Source organism: Oryctolagus cuniculus, chromosome 4 (genome assembly GCF_051225735.1).
Source record: "Oryctolagus cuniculus isolate XC-2025 breed Fujian yellow rabbit chromosome 4, ASM5122573v1, whole genome shotgun sequence".
In the NCBI taxonomy this organism is placed as follows: Eukaryota; Metazoa; Chordata; class Mammalia; order Lagomorpha; family Leporidae; genus Oryctolagus; species Oryctolagus cuniculus.
This window is the reverse complement of record NC_142870.1, coordinates 148399601-148415676: the sequence shown is the minus strand read 5'-3', so window position 1 is coordinate 148415676 and position 16076 is coordinate 148399601. Positions and strand designations below refer to the sequence as shown.

The 16076-nt window shown below is 35.2% G+C and overlaps 1 protein-coding gene across 8 annotated transcripts in view; it reads left to right on the top strand.

Annotated features, from left to right (window-relative positions):
- Positions 1-16076, top strand: part of DNAJC13 (DnaJ heat shock protein family (Hsp40) member C13) — a 135997-nt gene that overhangs the window by 53771 nt on the left and 66150 nt on the right. For all 8 annotated transcript variants that reach the window (XR_016233295.1, XM_008249241.5, XM_089332250.1 and 5 more), the window contains 9 exons: positions 89-164; positions 426-521; positions 1264-1407; positions 5454-5536; positions 6928-7081; positions 10536-10639; positions 10726-10885; positions 11871-11933; positions 14086-14187. Coding sequence is in view for 7 of the 8 variants with exons in the window: in XM_008249241.5 (XP_008247463.4) it covers positions 89-164; positions 426-521; positions 1264-1407; positions 5454-5536; positions 6928-7081; positions 10536-10639; positions 10726-10885; positions 11871-11933; positions 14086-14187 (982 nt within the window). In the remaining variant the exon portion in view is untranslated. The remainder of the gene's footprint in view (positions 1-88; positions 165-425; positions 522-1263; positions 1408-5453; positions 5537-6927; positions 7082-10535; positions 10640-10725; positions 10886-11870; positions 11934-14085; positions 14188-16076) is intronic.

The following is a 16076-nucleotide window of genomic DNA, read 5'->3' as shown; positions in this document are numbered from 1 at the left end:
TAATTATATGATATTTTGTTCTTAAAAATTCCTTTCTGTTCTAGCTGAGATAAAGCAGCAAACCTTTCTCAACGTCTCCTTTTTTCAGACAGCTAAGTAGACATTTAGTTGGACTCTGGACTGCTGATAACACAACTGCAACAAACTTGTTGAAACGCATTTTGGTAAGTTAGTGGAGAAACTGGAAAGATTTGTATATTCTTGCCCAGTAGCATTTCATTGAATCTGTTAATTTATGCTGTTAAATTTGTTTTTGCTGGTTTAAATTGAAAATATGTTTATCATAGGAATTATCGTATAGTAAGAGTTACCCTAAGTAGAAAAAGCATAGCATTAGTTTATTTTGGTTTTTAAGGCTGAATTTTTTTTTTGTGCAGTTGTGTTTGAAATGGATTTTGTGTTTTGTTTTTGTTTGCTGTTTTTAGCCACCAGGCTTGCTGGCGTATTTGGACAGCTCAGATCAAGTTCCTGAGAAGGATGCTGATCGAATGCATGTTAGAGATAATGTGAAAATAGCAATGGTAAATATGGTTGTCCTATGTAATTTTTTCAGGATTCAGAGTGCTGCTACTTGACTCTTCTCTGAAACACACTAATAATTTTAGAAATAAACTAAGAATACACGCATTGAGTAGTAATACTCTTTTTATTGTTAATAACTTTCTTGAGATAAAATTTACATATCATTAATTCACCTGTTTTTAGTGTTTAATACATTAATTTTTAATATATTTTATCACGATCTAATTTTATGAATAGTGCTAATTTGGTTGTATATTTTGTTTCTCTAACTCAACTTGCTGAAGCATTCAGGATTCCTAAAGCAATTTCAAATGTATAGTAGTATTTTACACATAATATGAAATTAATAAATTGATGAGGAAACAAACACTGAAGACTACTTAGAACTTTTTCCTTACAAAATTTTATTAGTTATTAGAGTTTATTATTAGACTTGAGGTATCCCTGAGAAAATTACATAAAACATCTTTCATGTTCTGCACTTGTAATAATTGAGTAGGTGCATTCTTTTTCTGTCCTCATTCCTCCTCTCCTTCTGTGCTTGTCTCCCATTTGGATCTTGCCATCTCGCGAAAAGAATCATCTTGAAACCTAAGTACAAAAATAAGTTTCATGAAAAAATATACACCAAACCCTAACATCCAATATTGTAGAATGTAAAATAGTGTGTCTCAGTTTAATATAGAATTTCTAAATAAGCTTGCCAACAGCTATGTAATGGACTTTATTGTTATTTTATAGGATCAGTATGGAAAATTTAATAAAGTTCCAGAGTGGCAAAGACTAGCTGGAAAAGCTGCTAAAGAAGTTGAAAAATTTGCCAAAGACAAAGTGGACCTTGTATTGATGCACTGGAGGGATCGGATGGGTATTGCTCAGAAAGAGGTAAACAATATGACCTGCCTTCAGACTTCCAGTACCTCCAGGTTCTAGGTCTGCTGTGGTAAATTCTGTTCTCAGAAGTGGTATTTAGAAATTTCTTACTGACTATTTGGGCTTACAAATTAATTCTGATTTCTATTTCATATACATTTCCTTAATTTATAGTTTTGTGAATTAATAGGAGTTTTAGTTAGGTATTTTAGTATAGAATTCCACTTTTAATTTCTCTTGCATATGTCCCAGTTTTCATACTTTTTATTCCTATATATCTTTTTCTTTACCTTCTCTGGACTTTGTTTTGTACCTGTAGAAGTAAAGACACTCATCTTGTTCAGTGTTTCTATTCAGAGCTAGTCAGATCAATGTTTTGGATTAAGACTCACATTTTAAAATTAAAGCTACTGTGTGTACTTAAATTTTATGACATTAGTTCCTCAAATCAAGGTCAGATGTAGAACTGTTTTTTTTCCCATTCTTCATCATGTAGTGTGTACTATAGAACGTAATTCAGTGATGAACACTTTTCCATGATGGATTATGCAGTTGTTAAGAATGGAGTGAGGTGGCCTTGAGAGGCTTACTTGATCTCACGGTTCTTGTTGACTATACTTTTTTTTTTTAAGATCTATTTTTATTTGGGGCCTGCGCTGTGGCTCAGTGGGCTAACGTCTTGGCCTTAGGCACTGGCATCCCATATGGCGCTGGTTCAAGTCCCAGCTGCTCCACTTCCTATCCAGCTCTCTGCTATGGCCTGGGAAAGCAGTGGAAGATGGCCCAAGTCCTTGGGCCCCTGCACCCACGTGGGAGACCAGGAAGAAGCTCCTGGCTCCTGGCTTCTGATTGGCGCAGCTCTGGTCGTTGGCGGCCAATTGGAGAGTGAACCATTGGATGGAAGACCTCCCTCTCTCTGCTTCTCTTCTCTGTGTGTCACTTTGACTTTCAAATAAATAATAAATAAATAAAAAATGTATTATTTATTTGAAATATTTTTTTGAAAGAGTTAGAGAGATAGAGACAGAGAGAGAGGTCTTCCATCCGCTTTCCCAGGTCATAGCATAGAGCAGTGGGATGCCAGTGCTTCAGGCCAGGACTTGAACCCACTGTGCCACAGCGCTGGCCCCTTGTTGACTATACTTTTATTTTAACTTCTTAGCCATCTTTTTGTTTATGGTAGCTGTTTCTTTATTCAACAAAAATAATTTTAAATCTTGCTAAAACAAATGGGTTTTTTTATGGAATACCAGAATATCAAACAAAAATGACTATCAATGTCTGTGTGTATGTCTGAAATTGGGATCAGTCTTCAGTTCTTTAGAACTGACAGACAGATGAATGCCAATTTGTGTAAATGATAAATGTAGTATAAAGAATCGTAAGATAGACTTTTAGGTGATTGTCTGGGATAATCAAGAGAACATTGAACTTTGAATTGGTTAAATCTGCTTCTGAGCCTGGTTCCATCACTAATTAACTTAAATTATGGGTTCTCATTACTCTACTTTCCTCTGTCTTAAAATTGGAATAATACCAATGTTCTCTAACTTGCAGAGTTTCTTTGATGTGTAAGCAAGATAGTAATAGAAGTATTATATACATATCTGGTCATGATAATATTGCTGTAGCATTTGAGCAGTTGAAAAATTTACTACATATAATTTTTTTTTTTTTTTTTTTTGACAAGCAGAGTGGACAGTGAGAGAGAGAGAGACAGAGAGAAAGGTCTTCCTTTTTGCTGTTGGTTCACCCTCCAATGGCCGTCGCGGCCGGCGCACCGCGCTGACCCGATGGCAGGAGCCAGGTGCTTCTCCTGGTCTCCCATGGGGTGCAGGGCCCAAGCACTTGGCCCATCCTCCACTGCACTCCCTGGCCACAGCAGAGAGCTGGCCTGGAAGAGGGGCATCCGGGATAGAATCCGGTGCCCCGACCGGGACTAGAACCTGGTGTGCCGGCGCCGCAAGGCGGAGGATTAGCCTATTGAGCCATGGCGCCAGCCTATTACGTATAATTTTAATAGTTACTAAGAATTAATAAGCTTCTGGCATTATAACTAAAACTGTTTCTAAAATAATCATTGTTTCAAGCTGTTGACTATAATTATCATACTCAAATATGTTTTGGCATCATATTTCATATGTAACATTTGTCTAGCATAAGGTTGAACAATAAGTATATTTTCTGGAAATATAGATAACATTTAAAGACAACAATTCAAAGGGAAAAAATGGATTCTTAGTACCAGAAATGTTGTACTGGTTTGTTGGTATCATTTACATGTATTATTATCTAATGTTTTGAGCAAATAATGATGCTCGATAAGAATGCTGGTCAGGAAAGTATCTTGGTAGTGTCAGCTGATCATCATTTCTGCCTGGGTAGTATTTTTCATATTAACTTCTCTAGGGAACTGAATACTCTCTGTGACTATTCTATTTATAGGAACACTAACACCAAACTATAGAATGACTTGTTTTTTGGTTAAATTCTGGAAACCAACAACATTGTTAGGATTAGCTGGTTGTCTTGAAATGAGCTGCAGTTCTTAAATAATCAGAATGTTTATGAAGTTGGTTCCATTTTTAGCTCAATCTTTGTTGAATTTCTGAAAACCTTTGGTTAATATATAAAACGTCTTTTAAAAAATTTATGTTGCTTTCACTTTAGGGATTTATCTAGCTAATTAGGGAGGGCTCTTTACCTAATGCTTTAATTCAGTCTATGGAGTTGTTCTTTATATAGGATTCACATTTTCATTACTGTAGATTGGCAGTCTTCTTTCCTGAGGGGGTGGGGCCTTAACAGAATTCTTAATTAGAAGTGGTAAGGAAAGCTTTCTAATTATAACTAAATATTGAATATCTGTATACTCCATCCACCTTGTATTATTTTATGTGATGGTACACAGAATTAAAAACTGTGGAAGTCATTTTTTTATACGACCAGTTAGTTTTGTATTTCAAATAGCATTGACTTTTAAAATTTATTACTCAATTAACATTAATTTTTTCTTGTCATCTATTATTTTCTTGCTTTATTTCATTTGACACTTCCTTAATGAAGTTTCAGGCCTTATGTTTATACCACTTTATATTTCCAATTCTATCAAATTGATGACTAACATTTTCATATCTGAAATAACTACAGGCTTCTCTTGGAGCAGAGATTCTCAACCTGCATTCCATTTCCATACTTCAGAGATTCCTTAAAATCTCTTCCAGTAGCAAACTTGACATATATGCCTATTCCTTGAGCAGGAGCAATTGATTGATTTAAATTCTGAAATGGTTTAAGACTACCTAAAATTTTGGTCATGGAATTAGAGAAGCAGGTAGGACTTTGCTGTCCTAGAGTGAAGGTAATTTATATTGGTGACATCTTCATGGGATTAAATAATAGATACAGCATAGCAGATCTAGGTTTGTATTTCTTTTTAATTTTTAATTTTTTCCCTTTTAAAATTAAATTCAGGATAGAAACAGTATGGTTAATTTAAGTCTGCCACATGTGTGAAATATGAAATATGGTTAATTTCCTGGCATGAGGAGTCATTTTTGTTCTTTTTTTTTTTTTAAAGAGTTCTCTTTTTTAATAAAAGGCTCACTTCACATGTATCTGATTGTAGTTACTTAATTCTGTAGCTATTTCAATTTGTACTTGCTACTGTTGGCTTTGGTAGCAGTTTAATAACCTGTAATGTTTTACATTTATTATATTCCCATTTTTGTATTAACTGCATGCATGTAAATGTTTGAAACAAATCACTTGTTCCTGATTGTTGAACATTTTATTCATCATCACTGAACTTTAAGAAAATTTGATGTTGAAACAATAATGTTAGGCTATATATAGCAAATATTTGAGCTATACTGTAGAACTACATGCTGGCAAATTATCTGATATAATTTAATGTCATGTTAATATTTTAAAGATTTTGTTTCCTTAATTTTGTTTCTCTCACAATTTTAAGAAAGAAATCATTCTCATAAAGTCGTGATGTTCTGACTGAGCCTATTTGGTAGCCTCAATCACATGAAGTTTTTTTTCTTTTCCAGAATATAAATCAAAAACCAGTAGTTCTTCGTAAAAGAAGACAAAGAATAAAAATAGAAGCAAATTGGGATCTCTTCTATTATAGGTAAACATTAGGCCTCTTTTCAGCAGATTAAATTTTGTATTGCTTCTAGAGGAGTTTATAACAGTTTCTCATCCCTGGAATTGTGCCTACAGTTCAAGAGCTGTTAACTGTTTAAGATTGATATGATTGGAGATACTTCCATAAAATCAATGATTTTCATAGAATGCTGATAGTCTGAGGAACTAAAATTACCCTAAGAATTTTATTAAGGCTTAGAGATTACTACTTCAAAACACGTTATTACAGCTTAGAAATAATTGCATACTTTCATTAAGCCTTTTTGGAAATAGTCCTAAAGGGGTGAATGATGAAATCATAAGGACACTTGTGGTGAGTATCTAAGTCAGTTTTCAGTCTTTCAAGTACGATAATCTCCTTCCTCTCCCTATCTCCAATTCCTTTTCTCCTGTGCCTTACCATACAGGAAATTAAACATTTGGGGCGTTTGCAAAGTTTCTTTAAGATATCTCACAATACTCAGTCTGGAAGCCGACATATTGATTATTATTTGGCTAATAAAGAAAAGTCTTTAAAAAGTACACGGATATGCATATTATAAAAGCAAAAAAACTATGGATTTTAATTTTTTGCATAAAAATATGCTTATCTTTTTAATGTCATTTTCCATGGACTTTTTGAAGTACCCTTGTATATTCTTTGAGAACTTCCCCACTACTTATAAAGTATATAGTGTGTATATAGTATATCCTTAAGTATATGCCTTGGGTTTCTTCCTCAGGAATCCCTCAATTGTGTTGTTCCCCCTAGAACTTCCTTCGAACTCTGAAATGACTTTGTAGGAGGATTGCAGACTGAAAGTAAGCAGATATCCCAGTTCAGACTTTTGCCTGCATTTGTTACAATAGTTAAGTTATTCCAGGAGTACCAGGAAGATATATTGAAAATGCTCAGTGATAGCTTTGGCAGTTTGGCAGTATACTTTCTTAGGTAGTCTGTAAAGGTTCTTGTACTTCACACTCACAAGTCCAGGTATTCTTATATTCAACAGTAAATTTGATATCTGACAATAGAATTATTTTCTAACTGGAAATTGTATTAGCAGGAAATACAGAAATTAAAAAAATCAGTTCTTTTTTTTGTAATTCACCCAGATTGGTTTCATAGTTTAGGTTCATTTTTCCCAGTATTTTATTATGAAAGCTTTCAAACATACAGAAAAATGAAAGAATTTTACAGTGAGTATCTGTATATTTAGCCCCAAGATTCTACCATTAACATTTTACTATACTTGATTTACACTGATTTTACTATCTTTATTCTTGATAAAGTTTGTTAATTCTGTTCTCATTTTAAGATGTAGTAAGGGATATTTGTAGGTTTTTTTTAAAAAGAATATTTATTGTTTCCTACTGTTTTCTGATCCTATCTAGATTTGGTCAAGACCATGCTAGGTCAAACCTTATTTGGAATTTCAAGACACGAGAAGAACTGAAAGATACTTTGGAATCTGAAATGAGAACATTTAATATTGATAGAGAGCTTGGTAGTGCTAATGTGATCTCTTGGAACCACCATGAATTTGAGGTAAAGTTTAATTTTTATAATATATTAATCTTAAAATGCAATTACTATTTCCAGAATAATTTTTATGTTGAGTCTTACATTAAGTATATTTTTATGAGTCTTACATAAATTTATAACTTGTGTCTTTACCTTTATAACTTGTGTCATTACCGCTTAATGGTATAGAGAAAATACTGAAAATATTTAATCTTTGCTTGAGACAAAAATTAAAAATTAATTCACTATTTAACTTGCCTTTGTACCTGAGATTCAATGGAGTTTTAGTAAATTCGATCTTAGGCATTCCAAATCTGTTCTTTTCATTTCTGGAAGCTTTAGATTCTTTCTCCATTGAAACAACCTTTCCTAGTTCCATAAAATTTAATTTTTTTAAGGTAAATTGACTCTAAATGTGGCCATATTTTGTCAGTCTTTTAAAATATTGATGTAAGTGAGGAACAAAGGAAACAAGAACAACAAATGTGGTAGAAAAATCTTTTATTTTTGTATGTAATATATGTATATATGATCTAAGTATATATTTTTATATGTCATAGGTACATACACATATCATATATACATACAGTCTTGTGTTGCAGAATGTTTCTGTCAGTGATAGACCAATTAGATGATAGTGATCCCATAAGATTATATCACAAACTAACATCATAGCCATCTTAGTTTGGTTAAGTGCGTGTTCACACAATGACAAAATTGCTTAGGGATACATTTCTCAGAACATTACCCCATTATGTGATGCATGATTGTATATAATTTAAGCTATTACAACAGCTGTAAATTTGAACATGCCAATGACTCTGTAGGCTTTATCTTTAACCAGGCTGCATTTCTAAAACATGTTTAATTTATGTGTTCATTCCCTTCGAGAGAAATTTTCTTTCCTTTGGTTTTGGGAATCTGTATTCTTCTGCATGTCTTGCTGCTTCTCTGTTGTCCAGCGTTCAATCTTTTTTACTCATTTCTTCCTGCCTCCCTGGCCACCAAGTTTCGACTAGTCACAAAGTGTCAGTCCTTAGACCCCTTTCATTTATCCTCATTGCCTTAATATTCTCATCTTATCTCATGGGTTTGTTTTTTTTATTTGCTGATGCCTTCCAGATTTTTCTCTTGCTTAGACTTCCTTTCCAAGAAGACTTCATTTGCATCCTATAATTGGATATCTAATAAGCATCTAGACCTTTTCTCCAAAGTTGTGATCTTGTTCTTCCCCTAAATCTACTTCTCTTGCTGTCTTTCTGATCCTAGATAATTCTTTTCTAGTCAAAATCCTTGAAATCATTTTTTCTCTTATACCCCAAATCCAGTTTGTCTGCAAATCCTGTTAAGTGCTCCTTCAAAGTATATCTGGAATCTGAGCATTCTTGCCTCTTTTTGTATTGTTGTAGTATCACTGCTTCTACCCTTTCCGCCTATACTCTATTAGCGGCATAGCAATGGGGTTATCTTGTTAGAATGTGAGCACAGTGTTATCATTCCTTCACTAAAACGTTGGCACTCCTTTGGCTTCCCGTTTCACTTAAGGTGGAAGTCTGAGTTCTTGAAATATTGTGGAAGGCAGAGTCTGTATATTTCCGTACCCTAAACATCATCTTCTACTCATCTGCTGTCTCTCTCTCTGACCCTCTTCTAGCCACGTTGGATTCCCTGAAAACACCAAATTCATGTTCTTGCCTCATTGTTTTTCTACTTGCTATTTCCTTTGCCTAGGTTAGTCTTTTCCCCATACAGCCTCCTAATTTGATTTCTCATCTTCAGATCTTTCCTTGGTTATCATCAATTAAGTGGGACTTCCCTTGCTACCCCATTTAAAAATGCACCCTTGCTACCCCATTTAAAAATGCAGCCCCCTCTATCTAGACACATTAAATGTATGCTCATTCTCCCTCCCTATTCCTTTTTCCTGCTTTGTTGTACTTATTCACACTATCACCTAACCATCATACGTTTCTCTTGTCATCTGCTCTGCCAGTGAGGGCTGAAATTTTTATGTTAGTTCACTATATTATCTCCAGTCCCTAGAACAATGAATGACACACAGGCTGCCTGACACAATGCATGACACACAGGCATACACTTAATAAAATTGGATCAATTAAATATGTAGAATTTATAGAAGGGAAGTGAAATTAAAGTTATACATATATATTTGATTTTACATTGATTATATTTTTATGAATCAGTTATTTTAGGCTTTAGAAAAAGGATTTGATAGTCAGACTAGGGAATTCCTTTTCATAGTTGCTGAAGTGTTTCCTTGAAACAAGAAATCTGGGTACAAGGGTCATGGTTTTGCTCCAAATACTGGAACTTTGCACGTGTGTTTTACCTCTATTTATTAGCCTACCATAATTTGATATTCAGAGTACTGTACAACATATAAACTATAGATGAAGTGTTGGTTTTAAGTCTTAGCACCTCGGCAAGGAGTATAAAGCTGGGATGAGCAAATACCTGAAGCATCCTTTAGGGCAAAATATGCTGCAGAACCAGCTACTCTGAGGTTGGTCATGGCAAACCCACAAGGGAATGAAGCAGATTAACTTTCTCTTCCCCCTGAGCCTTCATTGACAATAGTGCAGTTAAGTTTTTATCAGCAAGTTTCACATTCATAAAATTGGTGTATAATTTCAGCTGAACTTTTTTTTAAAAAATTATTTTATTTGAAAGGCAGAGTTACAGAGAGAGGGAGAGACAGAAAGAGAGAGATCTTCCATCCACTGGTCCATTCCTCAAATGGCCAGAATGGCTGGGGCTGTACCAGGCTGAAGCCAGGAGCCAGGAGCTTCATCTGCTGGGGCTCAAGCACTTGGGCCATCTTCCGCTGCTTTCCCAGACATATTAGCAGGGAGCTGGATTGGAAATGAAACAGCTGGGACTTGAACCATTGTCCCTATGGGATGCCAGCGTCATAGAATGGCCTAACCTGCTAGGCTACAACACCGGCTCCCTAGCTGAAATAATTGGAAGAGTAAGTCAGGTACATAATAACAGATTATCAGAAGCTGTCACTGTGGAGTAGCAGGTAAAGTCGCTGCCTGCAGTGCTGGCATCCCATGTGGGCTTGCACAGATTCAAAACCCGGCTGTTCCACTTCCGATCCAGCTCTCTGCTGATGGCCTGGGAAAGCAGTGGAAGATGCCCCAAGAGCTTGGGCCCCTGCGCCCATGTGGGAGACCTGGAAGAACCTCTTGGCTTCTGGATTCTGATGGGTTCAGCTCCAGCTATTGTGGCCATTTGGGGAGTGAACCAGTGGATGGAAGACCTTTCTCTTCCTCTGCCTCTCTGTAACTCTGCCTTTCAAATAAATGAATTTATCTTTAAAAAAGATAACAAATTACCAGGTATTTTATGAAATGATAAACCCTGAGCAGAAAGAATAGTAATAAATGATTATGAAGAAATTACCAAAAGTCTGTTTTAAGCTAAAATAATGTGATTTGTTTTTATTAATAAGGTTAAATACGAGTGCCTGGCAGAGGAAATCAAAATAGGAGACTATTACCTGAGATTACTATTAGAGGAAGATGAAAATGAAGAAAGTGGATCAATTAAGAAATCGTGAGCTATTTTTCATATCCTTTTATATTTACTTTTCACTGTTGTTTCATGTTTTTTCTATTGTTAACTCTTTTTTTTAAATTTAGGTATGAATTTTTTAATGAGCTCTATCATCGCTTTCTACTCACTCCAAAAGTAAACATGAAGTGTTTGTGTTTGCAAGCCCTTGCTATTGTTTACGGCAGATGTCATGAAGAAATAGGACCTTTTACAGACACAAGATATATCATTGGAATGCTAGAGAGGGTAAGGTTATGACTTAAGGAAGCTGTTCTTTGATAATGACAATAGGTTATATGTTAAAGTTTCACAACTAAATTTAAATTCTGTTTGATCATATTATTACTGTAACTTTACTGCATGAATTTTTTCTGTGATTTATATTCTCTTAAAAATCTAAGTTGAATAGGAAAATGACTATTGAGTTTGTATTTTTCCATGTCAATTTATTTTTTAAGTTGCTGCTTTTGAACAATAACAATAACCTGTTTGCCAATCTTTATGGGTGAACTGGACAGGTGTTTAAATGAAATAGTGGCTTCTAGAGTTCTATGTTCCTTTGGTTTTCAATTGTGGAAAAGTCTAAAATGATGCTATAACATACTAAATTTAAAAGTGGAAAGGTAGCAAAACTTTTTAGAACTAAAGCAATAACCAAAAAAAGGAACTTTGAATTAGCACTTTCTGTAGCTCATTGAAGTGTTATTTTATGCTTGTGACTCATGCCTTGTGGATTAAAAAATTAATTTTGAATAAGGTCACAAAAGGTAGCTAATAATACAACTAGCACAAAAATCCCTATTGTTTGCTGTTAAACCAGATGGTATTGTTGAATTCTAATCCACTATTATTCCATTGAACCTACAGTACTTGTGCTATACCATTTGTATTGTAAGCAGATACATGTTTTCCTTTGTCGTGTTCATTGTAATATAATTTGTGTGAGGTATTATTTATTTAGAATTTTTACTTAATTCAAGGTACACTTGGACCAGTTCTTTCATTTGTTTCAATTTTTACGTATCTTCTTAGAGCTATATGTTAATATATGCAATAGGCTTAAACTATCTAACTTTCTAGGGATATTAGATAAATTACATAAATTAGAATAAGACATTGAGAAGTTGTGATAATCGAGATGACATTTCTTGTGGGCTGTTGATTTTGTGAAGTGATGGTAGTAAGTTGTGTTTCTATTTACTTTTGACTTAATTCTTATTTATTTCTATAGTGCACAGATAAACTTGAAAGAGATAGGTTGATCCTCTTCCTTAACAAGTTGATTCTTAATAAGGTACAGTATTTTTGTATAAACATGCTATTTCCAAATCAAATGAGTATGTAAATATAAACTGTCAGTTTGAGTTAATATCTAGAGATGGTTCTTTTTCTTTTTTTTTTTTTTTAAAGATTTTATTTACTTATTTGAGAGATAGAGTTACAGAGAGAGGGAGAGACAGAGAGAATGGTCTTCCATCCGCTGGTTCACTCCCCAGATGGCCATGACTGAAACTGAGCCGATCTGAAGCCAGGAGCCAGGGCCCCAAGTGCTCAGGCCATCTTCAACTGCTTTCTCAAGCCATAGCAGAGAACTGAATAGGAAGAGGAATAGCCAAGAATTGAACTGGCGCCCATATGGGATTCTGGCGCCACAGGCAGAGGCCTAGCCCACTGAGCCACAGCACTGGCCCCGGTTCTTTTCTTTTTAGATCAAAAAAACTGTGTGTGCTTTAAATTTCCCTGTATCCTCTGCCTTAATCTTATAGGTGTTAAATATGCTAATAGTAGATTTGTAATGAATAATGAGGGATGACTTCATTAATCGATTTCTCTTGAGGAATGAATGCTTAGGAGCAAATTTTAAGGAAAATGAGTGTTTAAAATGAAATGGAAGGTTTTTAACTTACCAGATGTATTTTGATGATGGAAATAAATCCAAAATAAAATCAAGAACCACTTACTCTTTGTATGTTGTTTTTTAAGACATTTTTAAATAGTTTTTTGCTGGTTTCTAATAAGAATTCAGAATTATAATATGTAACATTAATTTGCTTTTGAAGGATGTTGAAATTTCTTAACATTTTTCAGGGCCAGCCTGTGGTACAGTGGGTTAAGCGACCAGGATGGTGGTTCTGGCTCCCAGCTTTGTCCTGGTCCAGACCTTATCATTATAGCCAGGGACTGAACAGGAGATGAAAGATCTCTCTGTTGTTTGCCTTTCAAATAAATAAATCTTTAAAAAAAATTTTTTAATGCTAATACCCACTGGCCTACTTTTATTCTCACTTTTAGTAACTACTAAAGATGCTTTAAAAAAAGTTTTAAAAGTATAATTTGTGAATCTTAGGAAATTATAGTTTAAATTATACACGTAGAACTTTATATGTATTTATAAATTGTACACTGGAATATTATATATTTAGAATAATCCTTACTAACAGAATGGCATTGGAAGAATAATTGTGAAAGCACAGAGTTCATCATTGCATTCTTTAGTTTATTTTTATTTTCATTCGTGTTATTGGTTGGTGTCTTTTATTTTGTTGTTTTGCTCAGAATGTATATAAGTAGGAGTGAGCATTGGCTTAACAGTTAGGATACTGCTTGTGAATCCTGCATTCCATTTTAGTGGATGCCTGGGTTCAGGTTCTGGCTCCACTCCCAATTCCAGCTTCCTGCTAATGCACACCTGGAAGGCAGCAGGTGATAGCTTAAATCCTGCTTTCAGTCTTTCCCAGCCCCAGTTATTGCAGGCATTTGAGGAGTGATCTAGTGGATGAGAAAAGTAACTATCACCTCTCCCTCTCCCCCTCCTCCCTGTTTCTCTCTCTTTCTCTTTCCCTTCCTCCCTCCCTTCCTCTGTCTTTCAAAGTAAATTAAATAATGAATTAAAAATGCATTTAAATAAGAAATCAATTTAAGTTTACTTATTTTTATTTATTTGAAAGGCAAGGAAAAAACTAACTGTTGATTGATTCCCCCAGTGCCCATGACAGCCAAAGATGGACATGATTGAAACCAGGAGCCTGGAACCTCATCCAGGTCTCCCAGGTCTCCCATATGTGTGGCAGGGATTCAGATACTTGAGCTATTAATGGCTGCTTTCCAGGGTGTGCATTATCAGGAAACTGAGTCAGAAGCAGAAGTGGGACTTACTCCCTGGCACTCTAATAGAGGGTATAACATCCCAAGAAACAGCTTAATAGCTCCCTCTGCACCACAGTGCCTGCCCCTTGATAAAAATTCTTCCGTAATCTGTAATTCATTCCTGCTTATTGATCTGTATAAATTTATGTTCCTTGTACAGGAAATCTTGAACACACCAAGTAATACCTGTTGAGTCAATTATTTCCAAAGAGAGTCCAAATATTCTCTTAGAGAATCTTTTGATAGTAATACATATAGGGAAAAAAGATTTCAGATTCTGTAAAAATTTCTTTTTCCAGAAAAATGTGAAGGATCTCATGGATTCAAATGGAATTAGAATCCTTGTGGACTTGCTAACTCTTGCACATCTCCACGTAAGCCGAGCTACAGTACCACTGCAAGTATGTATGCTTGTCTGGATTTTACAAACTAATGTTCTTTCACTGCAGTTTTAGGATGAAAAGAATCCTAGAAATCTGGATTTTTCTATGGTCAAGAAATTATTTCTTTTTTTTTTTTTCTTTTTATTTTTTTAAAACTTGCTTGACAGTTACAGACAGTGAGAGAGAGAGACAGAGAGAAAGGTCTTCCTTCCGTTGGTTCACTCCCCAAATGGCCGCCTCGGCTGTTGCTGCACTGATCCGAAGCCAGGAGCCAGGTGCTTCCTCCTGGTCTCCCACATGGGTGCAGGGGCCCAAGCACTTGGGTCATCCTCCACTGCCCTCCCGGGCCACAGCAGAGAGCAGGACTAGAAGAGGAACAGCCGGGACTAGAACTGGGCACCCATATGGGATGCAGGCGCCACAGGCAGAGGATTATCCAAGTGAGCCATGGCACCGGCCCCGAGAAATTATTTCTGTAGTAATTAGAATAGTACTAATCCATGGGAGTTTAATTCACACAAAAAAAGTGAAAGCACCATAAGAATAATCTGAAATGGATAGTAATGATCCAGCTTTACTTCTGCTGTATCTCTTTTGTCTTTTAAAATAGCTATATCTCTAGCGAAGTTTATTCTGAGGTAATATGACCTTTGGGACATAAACTGAATTCATCCAACATATAACTAGAACTTCTAGTGTTGACAGGCTCTGAAAATATGCTTTGTTTTGAGAACTCTGCGGGTGTTAATGGAACCACTAAGGGCACAAAGCCACAAGTCTTCTGAATGACTTTTGTGATGCCCAGTTTGTAAAAAGGATTTCTATGTAGCTCATTTGAATTTTGGGGTGTTAGCTTTGTTTTTGTTTGATGTCCTGGTGCAAGGAAAGTTGTCATGGTAGATTTTATGTGAATTGGAACCAACAGTACTATTTAACTATTTAGAACATGACGTTTTCTATTATCAGGTATGAATGATAGTAATCATAATTACCACTGCACTGTGCCATGTCCTGTTCTGGTACATATATTAAAAACTTTAAATTCCCCAATAGTCCTATGAGATGGTTATTATCATTATTCTTGTTTTCCTCATGAGGAAACTGGAACAGAGAGGCTACTTAAATGCATTGCCTATGTGCTCCCAGAAGTATCAGAGCTAGAGTTGGAACCAGTAGTTTACGTTCATAACCATTTTGCTATTCATTACATGTGAGTCTAAGAGTCAAGAGTTTATGGGGCAGGCATATATTCTGGTGATTCAGATGCCAGTTAAGATGTGTGCATCCCACATTAGAGTACCTGCATTTGATGATATGGTGAGTGAACCAGCAGATGCAGCTTGCTTTGTCTGTGACTCTCACAAAAAAAAAGCTGTAATAAAATATACTCACTATATAAAAATTCTACCCTGGGTTTCTCATCAAACATTAATAGGAAAATTTAAAGAATTATCTATAGTATAAAAGAAAAAATTACAAAAAATATAATATTGCAGATCTTCATTGGCTTTAATTGAAATTCTAGAATAGGGCCACAATCTTTTCTTTAGAATGCAGCAACTCAACACATGAGCAAGTTATATATTTACAGCCAGAGAAAAGGAAGTGATAAACATAAAATAAAAGGGAAGTATAGAAACAGCATAATTGATGGCAGCTTGCATCTGTCTTATCTGAATATGGTTTGAACACTTGTCAGGCTGGCTGTGGTTGACTGAAGGTTGGCTGCTAGGATTGCCTGAGACTGGGCTACTAGTTAGAAAAGCAAGATACAGTCTATTCACATAAGTTGGGTCACAGTTCACTATGTGTGGAAGCAGCTTTGGGCCAGACTTAATTCATATTAACATGTTTGAAATCCTAAAGTCTTTCCTAATAACATTTTAACTGTTTGATCTCAAATACTT